At 39.8% G+C, this 27,995-nt stretch overlaps 1 protein-coding gene across 9 annotated transcripts; it reads right to left on the reverse strand.

The window, feature by feature from the left end:
- Window positions 1-215: 215 nt before the first annotated feature.
- RBM39 (RNA binding motif protein 39) lies at window positions 216-27,986 on the reverse strand. 9 transcript variants are annotated; one of them, XM_054644372.2, is made up of 17 exons: window positions 27,679-27,984; window positions 24,460-24,522; window positions 22,527-22,576; window positions 21,127-21,321; window positions 15,725-15,790; window positions 15,563-15,616; window positions 14,048-14,165; window positions 13,252-13,404; window positions 12,569-12,706; window positions 12,014-12,079; window positions 10,798-11,002; window positions 10,510-10,587; window positions 4,956-4,988; window positions 3,857-3,932; window positions 3,627-3,732; window positions 1,300-1,378; window positions 216-1,211 (listed from the first exon to the last, which is right to left on the reverse strand). In XM_054644372.2, exons 2-17 carry the CDS (start codon window positions 24,508-24,510, stop codon window positions 1,111-1,113), a joined length of 1,569 nt encoding a protein of 522 aa, XP_054500347.1. In that variant the 5' UTR covers window positions 24,511-24,522; window positions 27,679-27,984; the 3' UTR covers window positions 216-1,110. The 9 variants fall into 9 exon arrangements, 7 of the variants coding, with proteins under 7 accessions (XP_054500347.1, XP_054500349.1, XP_054500352.1 ...); XM_054644374.2 differs by having other exon boundaries at window positions 15,563-15,613; window positions 27,679-27,983; XM_054644377.2 differs by lacking the exon at window positions 15,725-15,790.
- Between the last annotated feature and the right edge of the window lie 9 nt (window positions 27,987-27,995).

Below are 27,995 nucleotides of genomic sequence, written 5' to 3' on the forward strand. Positions count from 1 at the left end.
GTGCCCAGATCCTCAGCAACCATGGCCACACTGCACAGAGGGCTGGGAACAGCTTCTGCACGTACTTCTGAGCACGACAGCCCACGGCGTACCTGCATACTGTGTAGTCATATCCCAGACACTGGGTACTGCACAGCATCTACCACTCACCTCCAGGCCTAAGCACACACTGCCTAAATCACACTGGGAGAGCAGAGAAATAAAACTTCATGAAGGCCTTTTTAAGAGAATTTTATTTGAGTGGTTCTTACAAAGATTGTTGCAATATGAAAGTCTTTGATAGAAATATCAAGCTGTCTTGTCAAACACACTGAAGTAACCCAAAAATATATTTCAGAGCTCACAGAGCTTAAAAAGAGCAAAGATTATATGCAACCAGAACAAAACACTTTTCTGTATTTCCTACCCATTTTCAGACTTGGCTGAATTCCTCCAGCTCTGCCCCACTGCACGTGTGGAAACTCATCTGGAAATGCAGAGATGTTTTGTTTGGAAACTTAGACACACCTCACAGTATTTACAAAGAAACTTTTACAGATACAATAATCAAAAGTTACCATCAAGAAATAAAACCCTTCAATCCTCCTATTCTTACCAATTATTCGGCACAAAGCAAGCTGAGTAGCTGTCTGCAGTCAGCATTCAGTAGCTTTTTGGATTTTCCATTTATACAAAAACACTAAATATGTCCCTTCATCCAGTCTCTCTCTGATACTACCTTTGAGCAGATCACCCACATTTAGTGAAATGTAAAATGTCTTTGCTGCATTAAAAGAAAGGCTCATGAAACATTAAAAATGTCATTATGTCCCATCTGCCTTTTACAGAGTACTTGTTATCTATGAGCTACTTCTCAGTTCCTACAGATCACCTTTGTCAATGTACAAGAATTACAAGGCAGAACAAGAAGTCAACAGCTTTGTATACAGTGGAAATGCTAGTTAGGGAGAATGAACACACTGCATTTCTGCTTACTTCATTTTATTTTTAAAGATAGCAGGAAGTGTACACAAAATGACATTAAATCCTTTCCTTTAGTTTTATCTAAATAAAAGATAACTCAATCTTCCTCCAAAAAATACCTATGTACAAAACTGACTAAATTAATCTTCATCGTCGAACAGGAACCAGTAGTTGGGTTGCAGTCATAGAGTCTGGGAAAAGGCTGTGGTATGTTGGAAGAGGTACATACGCTGCTGTAATCATTTTACCTAATCACAAGAGGAAAAAAAGTAAACATCAGTGTTTGTCATTTCTGTAATGGATGACTAAATGTAGGCATGTACTTGGAACACTCACCTGCAAACCACCTCCCATGCAAAGCATTGACAGCCGCGATGGCAGCAGCAATGGAGGGACATTTCACATACACATTGCCCTGCAAGACAGAATAGCGCAGCGCATGAGAAGTCAGAGACACTTCCCCAATGCTGTTCCTCAGCCACCCCTGGACCTGGCTGGGACAAAGCCACACCCGCTCCACCAGGCACCCACTGGGATTAATCCATAACACAGAATGAGCACCAGAGAAGGGGACGGTGGTACTGGCAGGCACTACTCCACTGTGGCAGTTACTGCAACCTTCAATTTTGAACTTCACCAGAGACACTCGGAGTTTGCCATCTACAGATCAAGCACTGTGCCTCCCTAATCCAGAGAACCACAACAGTCACACCCAACAACTCCAAGACATAGAGATGCCCACAGTAATGTGTGGCATTTTTCTGGCTGCCGGCTTAAAAACAGACCATCAGTAATACCCAAGGAAGATCGACTCTAGCTGAAACAGATTTTTCAGGAAAATAGTACATTAAAAAATAGATTCCAGCCTTTCCTTAGCAGCTTTAGTCAGCCGGTATTAACTCTTCCCACTGCAATCTAACTCATTCCTTTCTCATGGGGCAAACCTGAGCTTAGACGCTGGTGTTTAAGGCACTAAGGAATCAATTAACATACAGAGCTCTGCTCTCAGCCTCCCCCTGCAAAGGCACCTAAGCTGCTTAAATGCCAAGATGAGGTGCAGGAACACAAAGCTGTGGTTTTCCTTAACACCCAGCAGAACAGACAGATGTGGTACATAAGCCATACACTCAGCTAGCACTGCAACTGTTTAATCCACAACAAATCACATGCTCATAAGCCAACCCCTGACAGCCCTCAGCACAGAAGTCTGGGACAGAGCCCTGAAGGTGCCTAGAATCTAAGCCTGGAAAACAGAATCGTACAATGGAAACTCTATCAGAGGGTATTTTATAGCTGTGTCATTGCTGTGCTACTATGACAAAACAGATTTCATTTTTTATAAAACATTAACTCATTACTTAGTATGTTGCAGTTTCTTTTTTTAAATCCACCTGCTAATGTGAAACAATTTTGCAGCTCCATGGGCTTAGAACCTATGTGGTTCCTGTGGGCTGGTGTAGTTTTGGGGGTGGTGGTTTTTTGGGGGGTTGTGCAGTGATTTTTTTTTTTTTTTTTTGTGTTTAGTTGTTGAGCGGGTTTTTTGGAGGTGGGAAGTGTTATGGGTTGTTGGTTATTTTGGATTTTTTTTTTCTGTCAAAGAACACTTCATTTTCTCTAAATAACAAACACATTATGGGGAAGGTTTCTGCCTCTCATCAGTCCAGTAGTCCAAGACCACAGGTGTGATCTTGAAGATTACAAGATGCTAGGTAAGGCAGCACATTGTTTTATGTGCTAGACTGCAGCTCCTATCTAACCTCTGTGTAACCCACAAGAAAGGGTTTTAGGTGATATTGGGGGAGCTGCACTAGACAGCAATGGTTGAGTGCTAAGTGGATCATCAGGGCAGAACAATCCCACCAAAGCACACCAGCAGGAACATGGGTTTCAGCCTTATACCTTAGCATGGAACACAAGATGACACTTTTAGGGTCAGAGATAGAAATTAACCCAACTGTGAAACCATCTGAAAACTGAACTTCTGTTTGGGCTGTGAATTCTTTTAAAAAAGGGTTCAAGAGAGTTAATCTATTTACAGACCTTCCAGAGTTTATACAGTCTAAGAGCTGAAATACAGAGAAGAGGTAACCAGTCTGGGGTTTATGTAAACAAGGTGAAGTCAGAAGAAAAATATATTCACCAGTTTAAGATGCAGGTATTAATCTGGAATTCAGTCAGCAGCAGCGGTCTTTCTCTTCCCTGTTCTAACTCCAGGCCCTCAGACTGCCCATTGCAAGACTTTAATGTCATGAGTGACCACAACTGTTTCTAAGCATGGGATGAGGCACACATTTACCTTATGCTGTAATTCTGCTGGAGCAAGAGCTCTTTTTTACTGAAGCCTGTGCTCTAGAAAGAAGCAACTGAAGTCCCTGACTTGGGGGAAGGGCACAGCTTAAGGGAAATGCCAAATGCCTGAACTAGTCACTGCTCTTCTACAGCAACTTCAGCTGGGTAAACCTTCAAGAGCAGCACCAGAAAGCTCTCATCCAAGTTACACACAATGATTCACAATAGAAGAGAACCATCTACATTCTGCACAAACTAAGAAATTTAGGTACAGTTTAGGAAAAGCCCCATATTTGTAACGCTCCCCATGGACAAAAGAAAGCAACAGAACTCCTAACATCAGCTCAGTGTGTCACCCCTGGAAGCAGGCATACCTGAGCTGAGTTTTTGTCAACATAAATGTGGATAACTCCTCCATGTTTGTTACATTCCTCAATCACATCATCTTTAATTTCTGTGTCCCAGCCAGCTTCTTCTTCACTGTACAGGGGAAGGAAAAACAGGATAGATATCATTCACAGAAAATCCACTCCCAAAACCCATTAAACACATGCCTGCAACATTCATCAAGTCATTGACAAACAGACAACGATAAATTACTTACGTTTGAGGATTAAACATGTTGGAAAGCTGGAAGCACTGTGTTGCAAGTGGTTGTACAGAAGCAGCTGCAGCCAGAACTGTTGTAATGGAAAAAAAAATTAGCATATCGAAGAACCCACTATGCATGGCTCTAATTTATTCAGCATAATAGAAGCAGCTCTGACTAAACAGAAATTGAAGGCAGGAAAGCAAAACTCAAAACCAGACACTACTGATGATAGATATATTTAAAATGATCAATACAAAAGCCAGCACACTATGAATCACAGTTGAACCTGAAAAGTGAAAATATAATCGTGTACACAGATTTTGGCAGATTTTCCATTTGAACATTAAAAGGCATGCATCTTCATTTGCATTTAAAATGCCTGCCTGAGTTGTATGTCAGCACCTTTAATGTTTTGCTCCTCACAGAAGCCCAGCAGCAGCTCAGGACAGCACCACCCCAGCTGACTGGACAGCAGAAGACAGACAACCTTGGGGAATTCTTAAAACCTGTTTTAAGCATGGCGAATTATGCTTCAGAAGTGTACCTGCACTTTCATCCCTTGAAAACACAGATTGAAGGAAACATTTGACACCTGAAATTGATCTTTCCCTATAAGAGTGAAATTATTACTTGTCATTTATTGCTGCTTATCATGCCAGTACATTGCATTAAACACTGTCCCACAGGCTGCCCTTCCATAGGCTTCAGGCTTCTGTCAATGGAGCTGCAATAACAGCTGCCTTCCCCATATACTACAGAGATTAAGGGTTGTGCAGTCAGATAATGACAAACTCAGAGACAGTAAACCCAAACTTCTGATTCTCAAATATCCCCTCCTCTAACGCAGGGAGAACACTTCTACCCAACCACAAATACCAGTCCACACATTTTCTTGGACTAGTACATGGCTGGGGAATGCTACCAACACCGGAGAAAATGCTACCAAGAATTTTCAGTCAAAAAAAATCACAGGATGATTCCCCACTTTCCCACAGACAACTAAGAGAACACAATTTCTCAGATATGGGCAAACCCAATACCAGAAGAATGTCCCCTACAGACACCTGAAATAAAATCTACTAATTACAAGTCATAATAAATGCTAGTTTACCTTCATTCTGCTGGGACAGTCTCGTTTGTAAATCTAAAGAAAAATACAGAGAAGTTAATTAGAATGCTTGCTAGCATCACTGTATCATCACCTGCCAGCCAGGTTGTTCAGCTTGTTTTACTGTGGTTAAGAGCTTATTTCAGTATCACTGTTCCTCTGTAGTTGTGAGTAGTTTCACTAATTTCAGCTTCTGTACTAGAATGTTCTGTACTTGACAGATTCTGTGACAACAAAGCATTTTAAAGAGCAACAATACCTTAAAAGGACAGACATGACCATGTACCTTTAATTTAATGTATCACTCCCAACTTGCTTTTGCTGTGATTGAGGTCTTTAAAAGAAATGTTTTACTCCATGGGAAAATAATTACAGCAATTCTGACATGCATTAGAGGTGTGTGTCAACACCGACATCTTTACTACCAGAAAGCAGTTAAGCACACAGCTATCCAAACCTGACATTCTTAAAGCAGTTATCAAATTTCATTTCAAGTAGAATAAGGCAATATTTTGTCTGCTTTGCTTTCATATAGATGACATAATGATACTAGTAACTTTAATATTTTTCAAATTCAAAACATTTTCCAGCATTCAGAACATGTGATTTGCCTAGAAAACATGATTTACTTGTTTAACAACATACACTTGTCCCAGTCCAAAGTGATGGGAACAAACAAATGCAGACTTTCTTGCCATTTCCAAGTAACATGACATCTTAGAACTAACAGAAAACTTCAGAATTCAAGAACTGTCAGTATAAGCCCCTTCAATCATGGTTCCATTTAAGAGACACTAGGTGTGAGCAAACAATCGCCTTAATTCACTCATTTAGGGAGTAGCAAAGCGATGAGCACCAAGTAAGCTTCCAAGCTTACCTGGAAATACCTGACGGGACCAGGTATCAACATACTTTTCCTCTTTCTAAAAAAACCTCCTCCACAACACTGAAGAGCCAACAGAAATAAATGTTTTTCTCTAGATTTTCCTCATGTGCCTTTCCAAGCGTTTTGCAAGGAACACGTACCAGGAACCATACTGAAAAGCAAGGGCTGGAAGGAGTAAGCTCTGAAGGTTGAGTTGTAAAAAGAGCTGGTGATATTTGGCATGTTTTCCATCCAGATCTGAACCCACAGAGTCCTCACCTCCATAGAATGCGAAATATCACAACAGCAAAGGCTGTCTTAGCCTGTATTCTCTGAAGAAACGGCATGGTCTTGGCCAAATCTGTAACTAATTACCTAGTTAATTAATATTCAGACTCTTGTGAAAACAAAGGCCTTTTAAAGAAAACAGCAAATATCCGAACTCTCAATTTAGAGGAGGACAGACACTTTTCCTGCTGCAATTCCAATCCATCATGTCCGGCAGAACTCATCTATGTGGGTCAGACCAGGGCTCTACAGCCAAATGCTCCAGAATCCCTGCACCTAATATGGTAAACCTGCACATATCATCAATGCAAATTCTGTCCACGGCCAAGTAAGATCTGTTCTAAACACAGCAAAGTCAGCCACCACTATCTTGTGCAACAGTTTCACAGGTTAATTATTAACCACGTTTGAAACATAACCTGCTGCTCACCAGATCTTTTATCAACGAACTGGATTCTTTTGTTGCTCATGACTGAAGAACAGTCCTGTCCTCTCACTTCCAAAATCACTCAGAATTAAGAAATTAATTGTCACTCTATACAGTCAATTCATGTTTCCCTACACATAGTTTTAAATAGCATGCAGAAACTAAAATTAATACATCTGACCAATTCAGATCAAAGTAACTTTTTCAGTATATTCTTATGTAACACCTGTAAGAGCAGCAAGTTTAGCACAATGGGAGAACATGTTTAGTGTACACAGAAAGCACAAATACAAACAAATCTATCAAAGTATTTTGTGTCTCAAAATAAAAAGTTTATTTTGAAATCCAGATGGCTTTAAATAGGCCAAAGTCTGCCAAACATTGCCTAGCATCTTGAGTAATTTCTTAGAACAGAGACCAAATAGAGGTCCAGGATGATAATAGCTATCTCTTCCTCTTTTGCAGCACACCATATCAATTTTTTCCATAAACAGATAGCTCCTTCCACAAGTAAGGAATGCTTTGTCTCACAAAACATTAGAAGAATGTTCTATAGGCTGATTATTTTTAATTTTCTATGTTGAGAAAGAGAACAGGGAGTAGACAGTGACAACTGTTCAGCTTCAAATTCTTTTTCCTGCTGGATGGCCAAATTCTCAGGTGTCCCTTAGAACTAATTCTTTACCTTCCCTACTTTAGTTTTATTGACTCCCTCTTGAACATGGATTATCAGAAGTGTTTCTGTATATATTACACCTCAGATGCTCAGGCCTACTTGCCTCTAGGAACACAGCTACTAATATTTTAACGATGTATCATAGTGCCAGGTCATGTTCTGGCACTTATAAACTGAAGCATTTAGGTATTTTTCTCCTCCCTGGCCATTCTTCCATTGCTAAGCTCCCAGACTATGCGAGTGGAATTTTATTTAACCCTGAAGAGGTGAACAATATACAACACCCCAAGAATTTCTTGTTGACAGCACCTATGCAGTTATTCACCTCATTTCTACTGCTGACCATTTTCATTCATGTAAATATTACTCAAGACAAGCCCAACACCTGAAGTTTGGCTTTAACAACAGCCTCCAACTTTCCCAGCTTTCATCCGTAAAAAAATCCTTCTCTGAGCCAGCTTCCTGACACACCTTGTACTTCCTGTATTACTCACTTCTCCAGTTTAATAACTTCCAAATGACAGGAGTCTAAAGATCAGCAAGAAGCTGCTCCTCCTCTGCCAAGGAAAGGCAATTTAATCAATGACTGTTGGTCGTTAAACACAGTTTCTGACAGTATGCTATACTTTCATAATATTCTCCAGTTTACCCTTCTTTAGTATGACCTCTGAAGGAGCAAAGTCTACTCAGTAACAGGACCAGAATCTGGCCAGACCACATTCTTCTTCCTTCAAGTGGACTTTAAGTATAATTTAGTCACATGTTTCAGCTATATACCGTATCATGGACTTAAAATGTTTATCAACAATACCAGAGATGAGAGATGAGACCTCATGTTTCATACATGTATTCCATCCCTCATTTCATGGGACTTTTACTCCTCTGAACTGTTTACATTAGCCTCTTACTTTTAGCTTTCTTTCTTGGGAATAATTTTCCTTTTTTATTTTTGAACTACATATTCCTAGCTTACCTTCCTCAAATTCTAAACTTTATGACCAGTATCCCCACTACAAGTTGAGGCAACTAAATACATAGAAACATCTTCGGAGTAGTTTTTCATTCACCTGAGTCCCACTTCCTTTTTTCTTCAAGAGTTGGTAAACCTTCATCTATTGCTTTCATGACTTTAACAATGTCTAACTCAATCTGACTGTTGGCAGACAATTATCTTTTTATCTGTTTCCCAAACTAAAAATCTTGTTTTATTATCAGTCATTTTTCCTATTGTTCATAGGCTGCGTGGTCATTCCTTATTTCTTTTGAGGTAGCTGATCACCCAGGTTCAGTGTGGAGCCCACACTAACAAAACTTTTTCTTCTTTCTGTAGAATACAGATCCAACACAGCAATAGCAATGTAAAACATCCTGCCTGTTCAAACACCCAAGTTGCTCAGACCAGATGACTTAATTGCCTTGTTTCTTCAACCATCAGTTAGACCTGTTTGTGTATCCTTCCATTTAAATGTGAGCAACTCATGATCCCTCAAGTCAATGGTCATTTCTATTCTCATCCATAACATCTTCATTACTTACCAAATTGAGTTTAAAATAGCATCCCCTCTTCATGAGTCAGTGAGTGTTTGATGAAGAAATTTGTCGGATATCACATCCAGGAATATCTGGGACCCACCATTATTACTAGCAATTCTTCTCCAATCTGTATCGGGGAAGTTAAAGTCTCCCACAATGACATAATTCCTGGTAGTAATTTTCTCTAACAAGAGTAAAGAGATCTTTAATCCATAACCAAATCTCACTTTGGGGATAGCTCATGACTCTACGGCAGCAAAAAGCTTTATCTTTTTCCCAAGTTACTTAAGTTGCACATGTCTGCGTTATTCCTTTTGTACAATGCAAGTGGAAAGAACAATGCTACCCCTACCACCTTTATTTCCACAGTTGCTAACATGCATCTTCTTCTAACACCTGTATTCAGCCTCATTTATTTCTCCGCAGAGAATAATATTGTTTTCTCGTTCTGATTGCATACTACCTGAACCATTCAGCTGTGTCAGACATTTTTGGCCATGTTCTTGATTTAGTGAGCTTGGATTTCTTTTGACCTTGTTTGTTTCAAATGCGGGGGAGGAAAAGGACTGGTGTTTTTTTAAAACACTATTCTCATTTCTAATTGCTGACATGTTTCTACATGATACTGCCACACCACTTTATACCCTGTGTAAATTATGATCTAACTTCAGCGGTGGTTAGCTTTCCTTCTCTTTCTGGACTAGACACACTTTTTCCTCACTACTGTATGTTTTTCATCCTTCTCAAACAGGCAACCGACATTTTTCTGTCACTGGCCAGTTCCTTTTCCTTCCAAGGGCACATCTCTAAAACAACTCTATTATATTCTTTTAGCAACTGTCTACATCTTCATATGTATGCTCTTCTTCAGACTGCACCTGACCTTCAGTAACATGATTCAGACCTATCTTATTAAGCCTGAATCATTTCCATCACAAGCTCTGCTGGAAGGCAAACAAGAACGCTACCTTTTCTTTGCTACTTTCCTGACACGTCCCACACATTCCAGCATCTGGTTATTTGTGACATTCAGGTCCTTTCTACTGTTATGACAGTTTCATATCCCTTGTTCATAGTATTAATCAAAAGTAGCAAAAAAAACCAAACATTCAGGGAGGTTACTCCCTGCTCTAGTTCTGAAGACCCCATGAATAGTTTGTTTTTCAGACCAGCTATGAACTAAGCAGCAGCAATCACATCCCTCAGCCTCATTCCAGCACATCCACCTGCAGAACACACATACAACTATAGCCAAACCCAAGCAAAAGACGCATTCCCTGACATAAAATGTCTTTCCTCAAGAGGACATAATACACTGTAAAAACGCTGCTGCCATCTTTATGCTGTGTCCCCCATAAAGTCCTAATAACCTTCCTGCCCTTTGTACAGCTCTGATTTTTCTACAGGGGTCAATCCCCTTCCAATTCTGAGCCTGCCATTTTCAACAGTCAACATGTATACTGCAGTAGAACATACAAATCCCCACTAGCACAGAGAATAGTGAAGAGAGGAAGGTTTGGGGTGAAAACCAGCAAATTTGGAAAAATATGCGAAGTGAATCACACCCATCCAAATTGTGATATACCGTCATTAGTTACTTGCTTATGATTTAGCAGTGTTTTACAGTTTGTAAAACATGCTGCAATACCTCATTTTAAAAGACCAAAATGCATTTTCATTTTAAAAGACAAAAAAACATAGTTAAGTACCTCCTGTCTCAAATTTATAAAGTAATTAAAAAATATATATATAGGTCATCATTTCTTACCTGTCACAGCTCCAAAGGCCAAAGATCCACTCATCTGCAGAGCCTGCTGTGCAGCTGGAGGAATCTGCAAACCAGTACCTGGAACAGAACACAGAGAGACCTTGGAGCAAGCCCTTTCATTCATTTAGAGATGCAGTAACAGAAACATCATAAATATTCCTCTTGTCAAAAGATAAAAAATACCATGCATTTAAACATTTCATTCATTTATCCAAACAGTTCTGTGGAGTGTTTTAATTCAAATTCTGCAAACTTCTTCACACACTTGTTATCCAACATTGCACACACCTTCTGCAAGTCTTGCCATCAACTGAAGCCGACCAGTTGTTCCCAAATCAATTCCAGTTCGTTCCAACTCATCGCTGTCCAAAAATGAGCTAGCACTGGAAGCATCAGTACGCTCAGTTACATGTCCAACTTTCATTGGTCTCCCAGCCAGCTCAAATCCATTGAGTTGTTCCAGGGCCTTTTTGGCACACTCAGAGTCTGAGAACTGTGGTTTGGAAAAACACAAATTCAGTAATGCTTGCCTACAGGATTCAGCAACGCTTCTACTATATGCAATATCCACAATTACGCAAACAGGAGAAACTCTTTAAGATAATAGCAACAAGCTAATGTACATGTGCTCAGAATTTTTCATTTAAACCAAACACACACATATTTTGGTATTTACTTTCTCATGGTTAGGTACTATATATTCAAATATATTGTTGAAGTTATAGCATCTAGATACTGCAATCAACAGAAGTCATGACTGTGGCTGTCTTTCAAGAGTGACACTCAATTCCTCTGCAACCTTACAACTGCCATGGTATTTACAGTTTATTCCTAACAGATATTCTGCTTTATGCTGCAAAACATCAAAATAAACACACAAGCATTTTATCAGTGTTAAAAACGTCAAGTATGAACTATATAGTAAGTTTGGTTTCATTTGTGTCCATGTGCCAGAGGTCCCAGACGAGACTTTTTTCCTCATGACAAATTGCCAGGTCAGTTAAGAAACTCAAGTTCACAAAACTGTGTACCTGAGGGTAAAGAGGAAAGATGTTTTTAACTGAAAGTTTCAGCCCCTATTATTTCCCCTATAAAGCTCAAGTTAAATTATTTTCACCTATAAAAACACCAGTCTTTACTAGTGTCTTTGCCTGCAGAAGATAGCATTTGCTTTTGCAGGCACTGACTACAGAGGAAACTATTCCCATCTCATATTCACTGCTCATTCTCAATACCCAGACAACCATCAGAAACAAAGAAAAAAAGCCAGTGCTGCATCCTGCAATATGACACTTCTGAAATGAGATATATAGTTATCGAGTAGCAATTTAGTACCTCCCATGCATATGTAACAAATTTAGATTGTGCTTAGTTTATTATGTTTAGATTGCTACTATATAACCACATAGATATACACAGAAGGTTCACATATAGAGATACATACTCCTACATGGGAAGGTTACACTCAGAAATCATCTTAGAAACCTGGCAATTCTAGTCATACCGTAATGAATCCATATCCTTTTGAGCGTCCAGTTTCACTGTCCATCATGAGCTGAATACTTTCAATCTGAAGATAAGAATAAAGCTATTTATTAACAGACATTTTGGAACAAACTCCAAGATACCAGAACACAACATGAAAACAGCCCTGTCAAATACACGTACATGAATGTGAAACTATTACTTTTTTTAAATTAGTTTCTCATTCCTTCCTCATTCCAAAATTAGTATACAAAAGTAGTATAGCTAAATAGGTACTTGGATAGTAAGAGAAGCAGGTAAACATAAGGGTTTTGAGCTCATCTATGGGTAGAGGCTTGATGCAGAATTCTAGCAGCATAAGCACGCAGACATGATCAGATCGTAACTGAAATGCACTCATCATGGCACTTCACATGCTGAGAAACTCTGTTTTACAAACTAAGAAAAGCAGTATGCCTGACAAGTGCTTTGTGAGTATGAAGATGAATTATTTCCAGAAGCTGCTAGGGCTCTACAACTAAGCTAGGTTTCTCAAATAAACTACTCTAACACAACATGCCAAATTAAAGCTTACCCTGCCAAATGGCTCGAAGATTCCTCGAAGCATATCTTCAGTTATATTGAAGTGTAATGATCCCACATAGAGCCTCATAGGACCAGCACTGCCCTTCTGCAGATTATTTGCCATTGCTGCTGCTCTGTTTTTCTCTGCCTAAGGAGAAAATAAAATATCACCTTCGATAAGAAATCAATAAAAAACCCCTAACATAAGAAGTAAATACCTATCAGACCTAAACTAGAAGATTCACCAAACATACAGAAGCTGTTGCATGATCTGCAGTCTATCAGACTTGAACTTAAGAGCTACAAAACCCAAGACCATGACCAAGTACAGAGACAAGAGACTCCAAAAGCCTTCAAATTGAACAACTTCATGCAAAATTCTGACTTCTACCCAGGAAATTATCTAGAAGGCATACACAATATAGCCTTCATTTCTGTAACATTATTAACAATTTCTTTACTGTTATTTGCTTAAGATCTGCATTTTCCTAATACCTTTACACAACTTTCAATCACTTTAATTTGCCTGTTATCTACTGGCAACAAAAATCCATTATCACTAGCTTAAATAATCATCCTTGTTACGGTTTTCCAAACAGTCAGTAGTAGCCAAATTCTCAAACATTAAGTTTCTCATCAAAATACAAGAAGCATAACTCTGCATGAACAAAAATGAGGTTTACAATTCCTTACCTGTGATGCCTGTACTATGATAGGTACACCCAGGACTCTCTGTCCAGTCAGTCCTATTGCCAGGGGCACTGAACTAACATCAACAAATTCAACATAAGCGATCCCCTTGGAACGTCTGGAATTTCTATCTGAAATCATTCGCACATCACGAACCTGAAAGGCAACAACAGAGATGGAAATACTTTTAGAGAAAGATGAAAAAACCTAATGCAGCCTATTTCTCAGACACATATTAATACTGAGAATTATTTGCCAAGCCAACAGCTTTAATTCTACAGCAGCATACACCTTTTGTAACAAATGTATCCCAGAGGCAAGCTAGCACTAAAGCTGTTTTTTTTTTTGTACGTGACAGAAGGCAATTGCAGCACTCTAATGCTTTACGCCAGAACCTTACAGCTGATAGAACAAATGAAGTTTTTCCAACTAAGAAGTTACGTGAATTTTCAAATGACACTATAACTGACAGATCTCCTCTCTCAAATTTATAAAGTAATTTTAAAAATATTATTAAAATTTTTTTTAAAAAATAAGAAAATATGAAAAATGAAGTTGAGTCAGAATTGCATCAACATGTTTTGCCTCACATCACATGAACAAGCAACTACTGAGAAACTACATTTTCGTGTTCAAAGCTTTTAATAATTTGTTCATCATTAATCCCTCTTTCCACAGGCACAGGAAGCTCCAGAAAGCCACATGCTCACAATTCGGAAAAAATACTGAACCTGTACTAAGTTGTACTAGGACAGCTTGTGGCAAAATTCAAAATTATTTTAACTTCCCTATCAATTACCTTCCCTACTGTAGAGAAAAATTCTTCCAGGTCTCTTGGTCGAATTCTTGCAGCCAACTGCATGCAGAACACTGTTCGAGCATCCCTCTCTTCAGGGGTAAGATTATCAATAGGTTCTCTGGAAAGAGTAAAGTTCAGCTAAAAAATCAACTAAATTAAGATAATTCATCTTTGGACCACACACAATACACTAAACAATCAGTACTTCACAGTCTGTTAGGAAAAAAAAAAGCCTGCTGTGTTAAAAAAAAGGCAGAGTAAAGAATTGAAGGGAATACCAAAAATTAACATGATAAGTTGTAACATAACTGAATATCCTATTTCACCTGTGAGCAGCAAATATAACTGGAAAATTCTACTTTATCTGCAAAAGCATAAACTGAGGTACCATTTTGCTACTGTCCAGAACTGGTACCAGATACCACTAAGGAGCTTATATGTCCTTTTCATCAAAAAGATGGAAGGACAAGAATACAAAAGCAAACAGGGCAAACTAGCACAGACCAGCTATCCAAATTCTCAGAGAAGTAGTGTGGGCTAGGCTTTACCAACTCACATCTTGAATTTACCCAGTCACTTTGGAGTCACTACAGCCACCGCATAAAACAAGACTGACATCCATGTAAATAGAACCTGTAGTCCTCATTCCATAGTTTCAGCTTGTTAGCCCATAAAGAAGTATGAACAGTATTGAATTACTGGAATGAATAGTAGAATTACTTTGATCCTTGACACATTAAGAACTACAATAATTTTATTTATTAGCTGAAATTAGATGCACTACTGTTAACATATTGAAGCTTCAAATCTAAACAAATCTGACTTGTACTCAACTACAAAGTACATAAGAAGTAGCATGGTGTATCCTGGATTGAGCGCCCATCCATGTAGTATGTATTTTTTTCAAATTAACCACATAGATATTAAACACTTAGAAAACACAATAAAAATGTAAACATCATTATCTTAGTAAGAGTTTGCCAGTCATTGAAAAACAAAATGAGATTGGTGAAATTTGACTGCATTAACGTAAGAGAATAATCTCATTAGCAGCTATCTAAATCCTATTCCCTTAAATGAGAAGGCTAAGAATGGATAAGCAGCTCCTGGACTGCAGAGGCATATAGCCTCTCAACAAATAACACTAATAAATACTGGACAGCAAAAAGAAGCATTTGTACTTTCCCATTTCATACTCTAGATTATTAAGTATGATTCAGCAGAAAAGCTATTTTAAATCATAATTAATGGGGAGAAGATTGAAAATACAGAAACACAAAAAAACAAACTAATTGAGACTTGTTTTGCAAACTGACATTATTTACAACCTTTTTATGACATGGGGAGAAAGCAACATACTACCAATGCTCTTTTTTCACTAGTTTTCTGAATGAATTCCAGCATTACTTATGAGTGTAAGCTGGAGAGCAAGTAGTCATACATTATTTCACCATCACTTTTCCAAGTCCAACTAGACAAAAACAAACAAACCCAAACATAGGTAAAAAGTCATACCTAACAGGGCTTTTGTCTTTTCTGAAAGGACTTTTGCTTCTAGAGCGACGTCTGCTAAAAAGAAAGATCAACAAGATTAGAAGAAAGCTTTCCAATATACCAATCCTGGTTCTAAACAAAACCTATTAATGATGCAATGAAAAACAGAGAAAAGTCAAAAACCTTAATTTGATGCTGTGAGGCAGACCAATCTTCCCTCTGATGGCACTGTTGAATTTTGGACCAGAACTATGGCAGAAGAAAAGACAAAACACCTGAGTATTTGTATTCAAAATTTCCTGTCTGTACTCACATTACACTCCAAGTGCTCACCCACCCTTGCCTCTGAACTTGTCAGCATTTCCATTAGCAGCACTCACAGCATGCATCAGATAATCAGTTGGTTACCAATACATGCAGCACTTCAGACCATAAGGCACAGAATATGATCCCCTCCCACTTTCACCTACACCACAAAATCCCAGAATATGCAGGACTCTTCATGAGACAGTCAGTCATGGCACATTTGTATATGCAAACTATTCTGAGCTACAGTTACTGTTATAACCGTTTTCACCTGTCTTTTTGTCCACATGCAAGTTCTACATCAGATGACTGCAAAGCATAACATTCATGGCCTGGAACTCAGCTTCAGAGCTGTATGCCAAGTGATACTGGCAGGATTACTTGCTCGAGTGTAACATTTTAAAATCAAAAAGTGCCAAGAAATTTAAGGTGCAAGAGCAAACCAAAGTGGCTCCATGCAGACACCTGCAAGGGACACGTTCACTAATGGTGCCTTGGCTCTAACCACTGAAGTGCTGCAAATATATAAATGAAGCTTCCTTAAAATTCCTAATGGCCATCAAACCACAGAAGCAGTGAACCCAGCAGTCAGCTGTATACAGACATGTAACCACAAAAGGAATCCAATCTCTTGACTGAATCTAATTTAATTCCCCAAGCATCACAGAGTCTCTTAGAACAAACTGTAATCTGCCCTTTGCTTCCATATTAAGGACAGTCCTCTTGCTAGTTAATGGGGCACCCAGGAAGAGACTGTGACATGAGCAGTAAGATTCATCCTATTGTGCTCTCCCTGAATTTCATCTCCTGGTAGAGAGTTGTTCAAAAGGCAAAGAACAACACCTGTTAACATTCTTCCTGTATCTCCACCAAGCGCAGAGGCACTCTGCACAGACTGAACACTGTGCACTGGGCTTTGGCTTTCCATCTGTACACAATTGATTCTTTCTGCTGTTGCTACAAATTGATGTAAAACACCCTGAAAGACACGGCGGGCTGAAGACATTAAGTAGTCTTTCACTAAATCCATTTGGCCACGCAATTTGTCTGAAAAACGTCTTCTTGCTCCTCAGTGGAGCAGTAATGCTTATAGTTAAACTCAGCATCCACCACAAGGAGGAGGATGCCCATTTTTTTAAGCATGTCATGACACAGGTGGAAGTAGTGGGCCAAGATCCAAAACCGTGCTGGCCAGGTTAAAGCAAGGGAAATATGGCCCTGTACAACACTGGAAAAAAAATAAAGAAAAAAGACCATTTAGAAACTACTTATGAAGAGAACTACTTACTGAGAGAAAATAAGACATAAAACACAGACACATGTTGAGGTGAGATCACAATTGATCAAAACCAGACTTTTTTTTTTCCTAGGAGAAATTACTCCCTTTCTTGCTCAAGTCCAGACAAATTATTGCCAGGAGTGTCCATTCAGGTTCTTCAGTACCTATGGAACAACCGCCAAAAGCTGCATCTGGAAATACTGGTACTAATTTCAGAGGCTACCTTCTTATCAGACATGGGACTAGCCTGCATTTTCACATCAAATGTAAAACATGGTGCTCTCTATTTTAATTCAAATGCAGACAGACAAACCAATTACAGTGACTCCAGAACACTAACATGCAGACCCAACTTAACAACAATAAATAGTTAAGACCATGAGTTTTCAAGGAAAAGGTGAAAGAAATAGTTTAAGTATTCATCTAAATCTAATGAATAACAAAACCAAAACACAAACAATTGAAAAGTAACAGTTCTCAAATGCATGCACAAAGTGGGGGTGGGGATGGAGGGAGGAGGAAAAAGGGGCAGCAAAAACCCACAATCCACCACAACTCCAAAAATCTCCACTTTCTTTCTTGACTAGTACTGTAGTACTAGTACCCCAGACCACTGGAACAGACCAAGCACCTTTTTTGCCTAGGGCAAGGTGAGAGCCCAAATTACCTTCTCAAAATCAACAGTATAGCCTTTTCAACAGTATTCTCCCTGTGTTTTTCTAAGGAGACTTGCTTGTAAAGCTGTAGATCTCAAGTAAAGTTTCTGCATTGCTTCTACTGTCTCTACAATTGTTGCCCAGTTCCTGCTAACCTGTACGGAAACACCATGTCACAAGCCATTAATCTTTATGTCTAGGAGTCACCTTCTTTGTAAGCCAAAGTCCTGTGTGCAGCCAAAGCACACACTTCCACAAAACCTAAGAGATGCCACAGGGCCCAATAATGGCCAGGTCAGAAGACAGCCAGCAAATTATCAGCTTTTACCTACTCATTCATATTCAAGATTCCAACAAAAAAATGTCGGACAAGGCAAACTCTGGCTAACAAAGTCCAGGAGAATCACAAGGAACTTTCAGTCATCACCGTAATAAACCTGTTTTCCTAATAGCTTTGTCTAAATGTGTAATTTCAAAATAGAAACAGTTTGGTCTAAGTGACTGCTACTTTATGTTAGCAGCAGCAGATGTCTAAGCAAGAATACTCAGTCAAGTTCTTTCTCCTAAGAGACCTTAAGATACAGCTATGTAACACTTAAGGGACAACATACGTGAAAATAACATGAGAAAAAGAACCCTGTGAACACTTAGCAATGCAAGACAGTCACCTAATTTTAACCTAATTTAAAATTAAAGCATTTAACCACATTTCAAGCCTAAAGTGAGAAACTCAAAGTTTCCAGGTTCCCTGTAGCACTCTCCTCTCCTTTTCCTTCACAATTGTCTATACTAAACTTTTTTCCTCACTACTTCTGAGATGCCTCCTAACTGTTCCCAGCAGTAAAACCATCTTGGTTTACAAAATCAGCTTGAAAATGAGCCTTTATAAAGCTCATGAGGAAGATCACAAGGAAGAGTAAAAAATAAGATAAATTAGAAGCCATTAAGCAATTTGGTCTGGATACTGCAGTTAGCCACAACCCTGTCAGCAATAACTCCAACCCAAAACTACCAGAACAGCCCCACAAGGAGAGATTCCAGAAACAAATACTCCAGCCAGAAAGAGTACTCTGGCGGTCACTTTTGAAACACTGAACTTATGCCACTGATACAGAGACAACTTCTTCATATCAAAGCTCAGTATTGGTAGATCCAAAGGTGGCTGGTGATGCAGGAGGCTTAATCACCAAAGTTTTCATCTCTCTGAAATTCAGCATCTGTTACACAGATTTAAAGGTGAGTCCCTGCATTTTAAGAGCCCTGAACAGGAACTCTTCACAATCCCTTCTCTTTCACACATTTAGAGCCAAAACTAGAACTCTGGAATCACATTAGCATGTTTATCATTTTAACAGGACTGTTCATCCTCTACAACTGAATGACAGCAACTGCTTGCTGACTGCCATCAGTCAACACCAAACCTTCTGGGACACATGTGCTTGCCCTCCACCAGTTTTCCACAAAACCATCTAAACACACTAGAATTCTACTTGGTTAAGGGAAAGCAATGATTTGGCAACTGAAGCAGTGAACAAGCTATCAAATGAATAGTACAACTATGTACCCTCAGAGCATACTACATTATCCCTGCTTCTTGTTCCCTGTATCTCAACACCAGAGCAATTGCCCAGAACAGCTACAAGAGAGTGTCAGGATAGCAAAAAAAGACCCTTTGCAACTACTTACCTTTCTGGCATATCTCAGAGCATTAAAACAGGCACGGGTTATTGTAGAAACATCAATCTACTTGCAGAAATTATTTTGGAAGACCAGAACACTGGAACTCCCAAATTTCTCCAGGTAAAAAACCTTCTCACCCAGTGACAACAAGAAAAACAAAGAATAAAACCCTACAACACAGCTGGAAGAATGCAGCAATTCCCAAGACCTCCCAAGCTCTACAAGATGAAACAAAGGACATCCTCTCCACACAACACTGCACTGGAGGGAAGGATGCCAGCAGGCTCCATATACAGAAGGCTGAAGTTTTTGATCAAGGTCCTCTGTACCTTGAGCCACAACAGTGGCACTGGCATAACCCAACCATCCACTGTCATCTTACACGTGCAATAGAGTTGTAGGAAAACTACTCTGCACTGCTGAAATCTTTACAGCTGAAGTCCAGAGCAGTGTACAGAGGCTCTGATACTCAAGACAAAGGAAAAGCAGGGCTGATACATTATGATCCCCACATACACAGGACTGATGATGCACAGGATGCCATTGCACCTTAGAGGACCCAGGAACTGCAGCAGGTTTTCATGACGAAAATGCCAACATCCAGATGACTTAGCACAGAGTGAGACCTCGGGAAGTTTTTGTTTGTAGTCCAAGAGTACAAAAAGCCCGAAGAAAAACATTCATGTTCATAAAACTGCACAAGCCTACAATTTATCAGAAGGTAAACACTGTCTGCTCAAACATCTTGAAGAGATTTCTCTATCATGGATGGCATTATATGTCATGATTAAAAAAATACATCCTTTTCAAATGCCTTCTTTTAAAATGATCTTTCATTCCAACATTTGACAACAATTGAGATGAGACCTGGACAACAACAGAGACAAACAGCAGCCTCAGGTAATCAATGACAGTCAAGCATACAGCCCAGTTCTCACTGAGTTTCTGCAGAAAGAGGCAATGGGAAGCACAGGGGAGAGCCACAGTACAAACCATCAGAAACAATACTGATGAAAAAACATCTTTTGAGAATTGATTTACAAATGCCTGGAACCATCTACTGCTGAAGTTCTATCAAGCTAAATATCTGAGAGGAATTGTCAGCCTCTAAACAAGTCTGAGAAAAAAGCAGGGCAAATTTGCAACACACGGGCATTACTAAGACAAGATGTTCCCAGTTTGGATGCATAAACATGGAATATGTTTGTGTGAATATCCATTTATGCAGTTAATGTTCAAGAACAGCAAGACAGTAAAAATCTTCAGTAATATAAAAAAAAAAAAGGGTACGAGCCTGGAACCAAATTAACAGACTACTATTAATTTTTTGGCAGTTAAGTCATCAAGTTCATATACTTTAAATAGTTAGGACATGGAGAGAATTTGGTCGTTATACTGATTTTGTGATAAACTTAGTTTTCCACTCAGCTGTACACATTCTTTCATTTGGTTTCCCATCTCTGTCTTGGCTAAGAATGAAAACTAGAAGAGGACTATTACTATCCTCATTTTCACTCTGTATTTACTGACATTCTTCAAACTTCACCTCTCACTTTCTTTTCAATTATAATTACTGACCAATTTAGAAAGCAGAGAGTGAAACTTCAACCTTCCACATTGTAACAATGAAGCAGCACACATGCAACTCTGTACAAATAACCTACTAGGGACTTCTATAGCGGCCTCTGAATCTGCGATCTCTGCTCCTAGACCGGCTGCGTCTGCGTTCTTTGCTTCTGCTCCGTTTCCTTTCCCGGCTTCTGCTCTTTTTCCGTTCCCGATCTCGGCTCCGTTTGCGTTCCTTACTTCTGCTCCTCTTTCTGTCATGGCTTCGACTTCGACTCTTGCTCTTTTTTCTCCTGACAAAGAAAAGTGCAACTTCAGATACACACACAGTTCAGTGTTATTTACCCCGCATTCCCTCTGATGTTACAGACACTGATGGGAAAAGTTTGTACCTGATGGTATTTGTACTTTATATTCTAAATGAGTGGCTAAGCATGTCAGCAATCTCCTTTCACGAGCCACATGAAGTCTGCAACAGCACATTTTTCTTTTAAATTTTTTAATTGCTAGAGAATGCTTTCAGAGGAGTAAAAGGACTAAAAACCCATTTCCTATGTAAGACCTAGTACACAGCAGTTGCAGTACTTCATCTTGTGTTCAAACATACTTCATGATTTTAATAACAAATCATATAGCAAAGTAAAACAAAATGCAACAAAAACGGAAAGAAAGAGGCAACTCTGGGGTTGTTTCCTCTTAATACTCCCTGCCAATTGTCTTTTACATGCTGCTTAAGAGTTTTGCTTCCTACTTGCTACTCCCACTCACATTATTTAGAACACAGGTAAAAGCATGTAATCTGTATGATTTCAAAAGGTAACAGCAGCATACATGCTGACTTCAGTGCATTTCTGTAATACACAGCTAACTTTTTACTGTTTTGTCAACTATCAACTTTGAAATTATTCTCTTTACATCAATAACCTCTTCACCAATGATGCTTATAAGGTAAGGAATTTATTTTACAGACTACACACCTTTTGGGTATCACATCCAGGTGTTCACACCCTGGAATTACGCTTGCTGAGCAAGGTGGGCTTGTACTCTTGTTTTTTAAAAAACTTGTACTAAAAATTTAGACATCTTGAAAGGGCAGGGACACAGAGAATAGAGCAAGACGATTTAACACCCTAAACCTTTTCAAGAAATCACTGGTGTCTTTAACAGCTTTCCACTGCTCCAAACCACAATTCTACAACAAATAATTTTTAAAAGGCAAAATCCACTGCATAGGTAAATTAACAAAAGTAATTTAAATATGCTGAACTACTAAGTCTGTATTTTTATCTGATGCTAGGTGAATGTTTCTGCAATTTTGATTACATCAGTTGCAAAGGGTATTAACTACATTTGTAAACAAAATAAAATTTCCAAATTGCTGCAACTGCAAATTCCAAGCTTTTCCAAATTATTTCCTTAAACACCACTAACATGGATTCACAAGTCCACAAAAACCAGCAGCCTCTACCCAAATGCAGAGAACTAAGAAAATACTTACTTCTTGCTGCGTTCTTCATGGCCATTGGCACTGCTCAATTTGTTCTCATCCTAAGCAGGGTTGATAGAAGAACATCGTGAGGACGAAGTGGAAATATTTCAAGTGGTCAAAGGGTAATGGGAATAGGAATAAGAAAATAAAAAACAAAAATTTTAATACTAAATTACTTGTTTACAGTTTAATGTGGAAAGCTTTAGAAAATTTAGGTAGGCATGTTTAACCACTTTGCTGCTTAAATTTAAGTCATACAATTACAAAATACAAGACTTACATCATTTAAAAGTGTGTATTAAATTGTAGATACTTCCATACATGGTTTAGAGAGCAAGTTATCCTGTAGAATTCAGCACTCAAGTGACTAAATGTTATTTCTATAAAATTTAAGAGGAAGTCTGAGGTGTTTGCGAGCCCCTCTGATTAGTACCAAGGCTATATCTCTGCCTAAGCCCCGTGGCTACACTAGCAGCCAGCCACTATCGATTTCCTGTGACCGATGCCATTCCCGAGATCTTCACTCATTTTCGTTGAAGGGTTGTAAGAGCTTGATGTCACCTCTGTCACACATCTCGCCCTGAAGCAAACAGGGATTCACACTGCTTTAGTAACGTCGACTCCCAAGAAAGCCATCAATAATCCACCAGTGCAGCCTAAACATCCCCTATTTCCATACCTGTTTACATGGAAAATATCCATGTTAAGCCAGGACACAAGAATTTTAACACAACAGTTCACAAATTTCTCTTCAAGATGTAAACCTAACTGCTAAATATTACATTAACTAAATATACCACTTAAAACTTACAAATGCTCATCCAAAAATTCATGACATGGTCGTAATAAACACTGCAGAACAGACTGAAAACAGCTGCTATATAACTTATATACTGGCTTTACAGTTTAATCACATTGGTTACATCAAAAGTACAATTCCTAGGCGATTTAAACTTATATACATTTCTTCCAAAATCAGTAGCTAAAGCATGCAGTCTGTTAACACTTCACCACCATCTGGTGGAAAACAAAAAAAGACAGTATTCATTTGCTGCTGGTTTAAGTGAAGGACATCACTAAGCTAACTGATAAAAAATTTTACAGAAAAATTGACATTTCCTAATTAAACAACTAGGACAGAAGAACACAAGAGCTTCTTTTAGAATGATACCACAGACTGTGATACTGTCTTTTACTTGCTAAGAACATTCTATTCAGGGATCCAAGAATATCTATAAATTCATTCACTCAGCAATTGATTTTCATCTGCCCTGTTGGAAAGATTAACCGCCAGCAGCCTTCTGCATTAAAAGCGAGTCCCACTCTTCTCGCACTGAGCAGATTGTTCAAATATTTACTTGCCATGGGACTGGCGAAAAGGTTATTCTTGGAGCCCCGCTGTTTTCCCAAACCACTGCATTCACCTTGTTGCTATACCAAACTAGGCTTCACAATTTTAGAGGAAAGGTTTTAGGATTTTGGTTTCTGGGGTTTGTTTGGTTTTGGTTTTGGTTTTGTTTAGTTGGTTTTTGGGTGGATTTCTTTTGTTTTGTTTTGATTGTGTTTGGTGGCTGTTTTTTTGGTTTTTTTTTTTTTTTTTTTAACCTAGGGGACCACGGTACAGCGATACGTCACTCAATTACTACCTTATGATTGACAGTTCACACTGGAATCAAAGGTGAATTCATGGGAGTAGAGGTGAGATATCGTTAGGCAAGTCTACAAAGAGAGATAGATGGGCATTTATTCATCACGCTGAAGTGAAACTACTGCACAATATAATTACATTAACAGTATATATTAACTTGAAAGTTACATGTAATGTATGTCCAATAAGATAAATCATGAGGGCTCCAGGGATGTTAGTTTACAGTTCAGCAGTAGTTTCATGAATAATGCTAAATTAAGGTAAACAGGACCTCACTGGCATATTTTTTCTCACCTTCTTGTAAGGAGCTTCAAGCATTGCTTCAATATCAATATCATCAGCCATTTTTCAGGACACCTGAAAGAAGAAGCAAATTTCACCTGAGTTGGAAAACACCCTTGTGCTTTATATTCCAAAAGCTTTTGTTTCAGAGGTCATCACTGCATTGGCTCGAATTCACTAAACATTTACAAATTCAGTAGGTATTTCCAACAAAAACTGGAATGAAGTTTTGCCCAATGAGATAGTAACAATGCATGCAAAATAATTACAGCTGCAAACAACAAAATTTGACTGAACACTATTAGCCAGAGGAAATCCAGAGGCACTCCATTAATTTCTTTCAAAACAAAGAGCACAGCATATTTATGACACAAACACAGCTCTGGTGGCCATCTTGAGAAGTGCTAGAGCTTCAGCAAAGGACAATGAACAATCAGGCAAACCTCTTCACAGCTCCTAGCCTCTTCCACCATCATTTACCAATCTCAGCATGGGGACACCATGGTGCTTTAAGAAATGCAGCTTCCTCCATTACAGGGGTCACAGGAAAACAGTTATGATTCCAGCACTAAGAGCTACTAAACATACAAAAAGTCCATCCAGTCTGGAATTTCACATCTCAAAACAAAAACATCCATCACACCAGGTAACACTTGACACCATCGACATTTTGGGTTTAGCTGCTCCTCTTATTTCTAATTTCAACCCCTTAATACAATTTTATGTTCACTATACTCTGAATCACTTTGACACTTGATTTCCTCTCTCTATGCAGGTATGCTATTAAGCACCTCTCAAGACTCTTGGCATTAAACTTAGATATTCAAATTCCTCAAATCTCTTAGTGGAAGTTTCTCTCTTTTTTTTCTTTCTTAAGCTCCAGAATGGCCAGTCCTCTAGATCCGAGTCTGACAGCCCAACACTGAAGATTTGTGTGTGCACCATAAAATGGATTTTTAATTATTCAGATTAGTTCTTGCACCTTGTCTACAGGCAGTAGAACTGTGCTGTCCCAAGAATAACAAAAATGCTCCAACACATCAAGATCCTTTACACTGGTCACTTATAATGTCGTAATCGAGAATGCTTTGCCAGAGCTGCAGCACATCTGACCCTGGCCCAGGGATACATTCTAGAATAAAACACCATCCTCAAGCAGGATCACAACACTGGAAGTTCACATTCAGTACTTAATTGAGGCAGACTAACCTCATTTTCAAATTATTACCTGTTGGGCCACAGTGCTATCACTTACAGATATGACTGTCCTTCCTTTAAGTGTAATAGCACAATTTTACTTTTTACTACTGAATTTATAGTCAGCTTTTCAAGCCATCTACATACATGCACATGATTTAATTCACAGCTGTTCTACCAGTATGTAGTATAAACAGTACATCAGTATGATTAAAGGCATGAAAAAGACAAACCCAGATTTCTACAATACAATTCCCTCTGGTGACAACTCCCACCCAAAATTACATTTCCAGACGTGTACTTTAGCCAACATATCGAGCTATACTTGGAGAGGAATTCTTCATCCTGAAGAGGGGTGGCCATAATAGGGACCACCAAATCCTGAATAGCATGGAAAAGTGCAGAGGGAACGACTATTACTGCATTCCCCCCAAATAATAAGTGAATGAACTATCATCCAGTGGATTCAAAACAATGGTCTTTATACACAAAGCATTTAACCATTGAATTCACTGTTGAAGGGCACTGTGGATCCCAACAAAGAAAAAGAAGCACGTGCAATGTTAGAAAAAAAAAAAAAAACCAAACCAAGAAAGTTTAAAGAAAAAGATTTTTATTAAACAAAGGCACACCTCGTGACCCTGAACTACAACTAACTGACAACTAAGTGCACACAGAGAGAACTGTCAATGTGTGACTGCGCTGTTCATTCTTTTTTTGGCATTTACTGCTGGCCACCATCATTGAATCTCCTGAACTGCATGGACCTTTAGCCTCACCCCAGTAATCTGTACCCTTTGTACTCTTTACAAAACACTTCCACTGGGACAATACCATGTTATCAGAATTCCTTCTCTCTACGCGTACCAGTCCTGCTATCAGCCCTTCGATGCATACATGTAATGCATATAATCATGCTTCATAAAAAGTTGGAAGTATTTTTTTAAAAAACGCAAACGAAAGCCCTTAATAATTTCAAATTACTAGAAAACCCTGACAGATTCTCAACTATCTTTCATTAAACAACAACGCTCCAAATAATTTTCCTAAAAGCCTTTCAGCTTTCTCAAAAAAGCTAACTATGGCTAACTTGTTTGTAAAGGGGAAAAAAGAACCAAAACCACCCAAACAAGCACACGAAAAACACCAAAAAAAAAAAACACATGCCAAAACATCAAAATTAAAAAAAAAAAAAAGAACTACACCTGAAACTGTGGATCTACAGAAAGCATAAAGGGACATGAAATTTATTGTAACGGACCTAGTCACTATTTGGAAAGAAATCACTATCTTTCTGCTAAACTATACCACATAAAAGGAATTTAAAAGGGTCCCGTTCTCAAAATTATTTGTTTTAGAAATCCAACGAATGACAATTCGACCGTTTTTCATGTAGTGTCCGGGAAGAACATCAGGAAATTTTAGGGAGGACTACGACGCCTCAGAAGGGAAGCTAGCCTCTCAGCAGGACCCATACGTCTACGGGCAGGTCCCCAGCTGCAATTCCCAATTCCCTCAATTCCCACATACTCCTGACAGGATCGAGCGGATCGAATTCGGTTTTCCCAGAAACAGTGATGCCCAGCGCTGCCTACCCCGCCGTGGCCGCCTTCCCACCTCGCTTGTTCCAAAGGCCTTCACTCCCCGTCCGCCCGCGGCGTCCGGTGCTCCCCCACCTCCGCCCCGTCTCCCTGCGCGAACGGCCCCACAGCTGCTCACGCCCGGTCCCTCCGCACAGTGCCATCACGAGAAGAGAGGGGGAGCTGGAGCGGAGGGAGCCGGGGCGGGGCAGCACCACGCCGGGGGCAGCCGGGCCTTCCCGCGACGTGGCCACGGAACAACCAAACCGCACAGGGCCTGGCCGCGGGGCGGGGATCGCCGGGCGCACTAGCCCTGGTGAGGTGCAAAGCGGCCCCGCGGGCAGGGCCGAGGCAGCCATAGCAGCGGGAGGGGCGCAGACGCCCAGGCCGCAGCACCCCGTGGACCAGGCCGCCGCTCGCCTGGCGGCGGGGCCCGGGGCCCACCCGCAGTTACCTGCGCAGCGGGCAGTGCGATCCTCGCTAGGGCCCCGAGATCCGGCAGTAGCGGCTCCGGCGTCACTACTCTGGCGGTGGGGAACGGGCCCGAGGGTTTGAGCACCTTCTCCAGGCGTCTGAGTCTTAAATGGACAGCGGCGCTCAGACAGCCCCAGGGAGCGGGCGGCGAGGGGCGGAGTGGCCTTGAGTCGATCCCGGTGCCGGTCTGGCCCCGTCTATGGCTCCGCGGCTGCTCCCGAAATGGCGCCCGGCCGCTCGCGGCTCCGCGCACGGCACGGGGGCGCCCAGCGCACCGCGCAGGGGCCTCTCGCGAGA

This window comes from Agelaius phoeniceus, chromosome 17 (genome assembly GCF_051311805.1).
Source record: "Agelaius phoeniceus isolate bAgePho1 chromosome 17, bAgePho1.hap1, whole genome shotgun sequence".
Lineage (NCBI taxonomy): Eukaryota > Metazoa > Chordata > Aves > Passeriformes > Icteridae > Agelaius > Agelaius phoeniceus.

Bases quoted from the DNA above. Each gene is read 5' to 3' on its own strand.
- RBM39 (XM_054644372.2), bottom strand. From the start codon at position 24,510: ATGGCTGATGATATTGATATTGAAGCAATGCTTGAAGCTCCTTACAAG. The intron at 15,791-21,126 runs GTAGGTTATTTG...CTTCTGCCATAG, and splicing joins GGCCGCTATAGAAGTCCCTA to TTCTGGTCCAAAATTCAACA. The intron at 3,733-3,856 runs GTAAGTAATTTA...TCCCCTGTACAG, and splicing joins AACATGTTTAATCCTCAAAC to TGAAGAAGAAGCTGGCTGGG.